At 34.7% G+C, this 2,646-nt stretch overlaps 1 protein-coding gene across 1 annotated transcript; it reads left to right on the top strand.

Moving 5' to 3' along the window:
- LOC134231173 (uncharacterized) lies at positions 1–2,646 on the top strand. The gene is made up of 2 exons (XM_062713100.1): positions 1–35; positions 603–2,646. The coding sequence occupies exons 1-2, from the start codon at positions 1–3 to the stop codon at positions 2,644–2,646; spliced, it is 2,079 nt and encodes a 692-aa protein (XP_062569084.1).

The following is a 2,646-nucleotide window of genomic DNA, read 5'->3' on the forward strand; positions in this document are numbered from 1 at the left end:
ATGGACTCCATCAGAGGCTCACAAAATTCTTTAATGTAAGTTTTATTGACGAAATGTATGACATATAAAAATGCTTACATTATTTCAATCAGTTTCTTTTAAGATTTCGATAGATTAATATAACCTTCAAACAATTTAAACATGTGAAATTTTTAAAAGATAATTCCAAATTTGGAGCTGCTGTTGTGGTAATATTTTCCCCTGAAAAATTTTGGTTTTATTTTTATCCCATATAATTAAGCATCAACATGATTATGCTATGACTTTGTTATGCTTTTTTGGAGATGAGGTTTTTTTTATTTTCCCTAGTTTTCTTTGTTATAAATTATTGACTAATATGTTGTATTTCATTTCATACGAAAATAGAATAGAAATCTTATCACATTCAAAAATTTTAACTTTATCCTTAATACTTTACACATGCTTATGGAATGTGTTTATTGTGTATTTATGAAAAAAAAATTAAAATATAATCCAGAAAATTTAGAGTAGAAAAGATGTTGATATTTGAAAACATTCTTAAAATTTGCAGGCATAAATTGATTTTTTTTTGGAAGAAAGACAAGTGTTTCTTATGATGTTGAAAATATTATATTTAAAAGTACATTAGTCATCCTTTTAATTTTTATCAGTAAAACAGTCATACAACACATATCAGAGTCAGTGTTTGTGGGACTGTGTCTTAAAGTGGGGACTTCACAACTGGTGGCCATGAGAAGAGATTTGGTGGATATTTTTGATAAGACGAGAAATCAAGTCAATACATTAGATGTGTACAGTATAATGTTGAGTGGAAGTCAGAAAGAAGGATTCAAACTGAAAGGTTCAGATGTAGACATGATGCTCTGGCTGAACGATCATCGTGTGATCTGGGAATTATTTCAGTCTCAATATTACAACACACATAGACAAACACTGATACTCTGTGACTGTTCTGAAAGCCCACCAGGATTTACTCTGTTATATTTACTGTCACCAAGCATGTATAGTGATTTCCATAAAGCTTGTGTTAGAATGAATAACAGACATTATATATCTAGTTCTAAATACAGACAGATCATGTTTTCTCTATCATCACTAAACCCAAGTCAACATGGGCCCTGTGCCAGTGGAACAATTGGAACAAAACAATACGATTCTGCCCACTGTTTTGTTAGTGACTTTTGGCCTTCATCTGCCTCCTCATGGATAGACAGATGTCACTCGTGGCCCCAGCCTCATGTTGTTGATGAAATAGTAAAAAATGGATGTCACTTTGTACCAATCGGACATAAGCTGGGAAGACATGAAGACCACGAATGGAGAATTTCTTTCTCTCTGGCAGAACAGATACTAGTGTATGCAATGAACCACTGTCAATTCTTAACTTATGGCTTACTCAAATTGATCTTAACAGAAATAATTAACAATGGAGTAGGTGATGATGATAAATTACTGTGTTCCTATCACCTGAAGACAGCAGTTTTCTGGGTGATTCAACAAAATACAATACCTCATTGGTATCCACAAAATGTTCTGGAATGTTTCTGGGTCTGTTTTAAACTGCTGTTGAAATGGGTGTATAAGGGGGTCTGTCCTAACTTTTTCATTCCAGAAAACAACATGTTTCTGAGTAAAATTCATGGTGACAAACAACACCAATTATTTATTAGACTGTATGGGTTGTATGAGAAAGGTTTGGGATTCCTGCTACACAGTCCCTCCGTTAGATATTGTATTATAAATGTCCTCCATAACCCCAAACTCTCCATCTGTACAGATGAACATACTCTGATTTCTGAGGCTGAGTTTGATATAATCCTTTCTCATGAAATACACAGCTATGACGCATCACAGAAATCAAACATACAAAGCTGTATGAGATATCAACAAACAATCGAAAATTTGATAGGTTTACCCCTCCTGACACAGTATCAAAACTTAATACTTCAGAGTCTTACAACTTCTGTCCTTCAGTACACTGCTTTTATATTACAACTTAACACGCATAAAAACAAACCAAGGTATACAGCTGACAAAATCTCCTGTCACATGCTAAAATTAGCTGCCAAGTTTGGTTGTATTACTGACATGATGTACACAGCCATGTATTATTACAAAACACTTAGATACATGAAAGCTTTATCTATTATAGAGATGATCAAGGTCAAGTTAGCACAGCCATGTGTGATGTATAACAATTATGTAGAAACAGAGAGGTATACTGACATTGTAGAGAGACTGTCCTGGTCTACAAGGATGAGAGAGTCTGTAGCACGGAATATCAGACTTAACAATACAATTCATTACATCAATGAATTGATACCAGAACAACAGTCTGCTCTACAGAATAAATGCCGTATAGCATATGTCCCACCCCTGGTATTGTTATACATGCTAGAAATCTTGTGTTACAGACATGTAGACACAAGAAGAGTACAAACAGTTCTTGATGATCTACAGACCTTAGTTCACTATGATCAGGGACAGCTTATATGTTTACACTGCAGAGACATATCATGGCAGATTCTGGGGATCTGTCAACAGGTAACAGGAAACCTCCAGGCTGCTCTATACTCATACCAACAATCCCTTAGTCAAGAGCCATACCACAAAATACACACAGCCACAGAAATAAGAATGGCGCAGGGAGAGTATCTTCAATAA

This window comes from Saccostrea cucullata, unplaced genomic scaffold (genome assembly GCF_032062105.1).
Source record: "Saccostrea cucullata isolate Sc308-1 unplaced genomic scaffold, CSIRO_AGI_Scuc_v1 ctg3825, whole genome shotgun sequence".
Lineage (NCBI taxonomy): Eukaryota > Metazoa > Mollusca > Bivalvia > Ostreida > Ostreidae > Saccostrea > Saccostrea cuccullata.